Raw genomic sequence first — 1,188 nt, 5'->3', positions numbered from 1 at the left:
ATATATACATATATATACATATATATGTGTGTGTGTGTGTGTGTATGACATCTCAAAACTCCCTTCTAAAAGACTTTAAACTTGTATAAGAGTTTTCATAAGATTTTATAAACTCCACTCTCAAATTTTTATTGCTTATGAAGAATACCATATATCTATTTTGTCCAAACAATAATTGAAAAGCCATGGTTTTTACTTCTCTTCTTCTGTAAGCAAGCAAAAAAAAAAACCTGCAAAAATGGCGCTTAGAATTCTATATACGCATTGTTAACATACCTGATCACGATGGCCTCGGAGGCGAAAAAGGCCAGATTCGCCAACAACATCCCACAATATAACATCGTTATCTTTGCTTCCAGAAGCAAGCAACGACCCAATCTTGTTGTACCGAAGAGCAGTAACAGCGCCTTTGTGGCCATTCAAAGTCGTCTCACACGTCCCTTTCTCGCAATCCCAAATCCTTATACTACCATCTGCGTATCCACTCGCCGCCTGGAATCAATTCGAAACCCTAATTTCAAGCGCTAATTACAAGCGAAAACATACGAGGAAGGAGAACAGAAAAGCCGAAGCTTTTTTTTTTACCAAATTGGAAGGCGAGGCGGCGATGGCGGTGACGGCGAGGGAGGGGCCAGGGGAGGAGAGGGTGGGAGCTAGGGCTTTGGAGCAGACGCCTTGGCGGACGTGCCAGAGGGCGAGAGTCTCGAGGGCGGGGGCGAGGAGGTGCTTGCCGGAGCTGTCGTAGGCGATGTTGGATCCGACGGAGGCGATCACGCCAAACGCCGCAGCCGGCTCGTAGCGGAGGTAGGCCTTCACCATGGCGGTGGCGGATGATGCTCGGTTATGGCGGCGGTGGTGGCCGGTGAAGGGTGTTGGCTTTTTTGGTTGGGTTTTGGTCGTTAATGGCGGAGGGTTTAAAGGGTTTTAGGAGGAGAAATGGGTTTTGTAGGTTGAAGAAGACAATACAGGTGTTGAATGGACTGTAAATTAGGCCCAACGAGGGTAGTTTAGAATCTATATTTTAGCCCAACAAACTTATGAAAGCCCTCAAATTTGTGGAAATAATAATTATATAAAAGAAAAAATTACTGAATTTACTTGAATTTTTCATCCTACTTTTAATTAATATTCTTTTAATAAATATCATTATTTAACTAAAAATATATTGATCAGCATAAAAAGATAAAA

General features: G+C 42.8%; 1 protein-coding gene across 2 annotated transcripts in view; it reads right to left on the bottom strand.

Moving 5' to 3' along the window:
• The window catches only part of LOC21405397 (WD repeat-containing protein 3), a 5,629-nt gene extending 4,728 nt beyond the window's left edge, over positions 1-901 (bottom strand). For both annotated transcript variants that reach the window (XR_002902409.1, XM_010100518.2), the window contains exons 1-2: positions 586-901; positions 277-492 (exon numbers count right to left, since the gene is read on the bottom strand). Coding sequence is in view for 1 of the 2 variants with exons in the window: in XM_010100518.2 (XP_010098820.1) it covers positions 277-492; positions 586-819 (450 nt within the window). In the remaining variant the exon portion in view is untranslated. The remainder of the gene's footprint in view (positions 1-276; positions 493-585) is intronic.
• Positions 902-1,188: the final 287 nt, after the last annotated feature.

Source organism: Morus notabilis, unplaced genomic scaffold (assembly GCF_000414095.1).
Source record: "Morus notabilis unplaced genomic scaffold, ASM41409v2 Scaffold124, whole genome shotgun sequence".
NCBI lineage: Eukaryota > Viridiplantae > Streptophyta > Magnoliopsida > Rosales > Moraceae > Morus > Morus notabilis.
The sequence above is the reverse complement of the archived record's forward strand: the minus strand, read 5'-3'. Positions and strand labels throughout refer to the sequence as shown.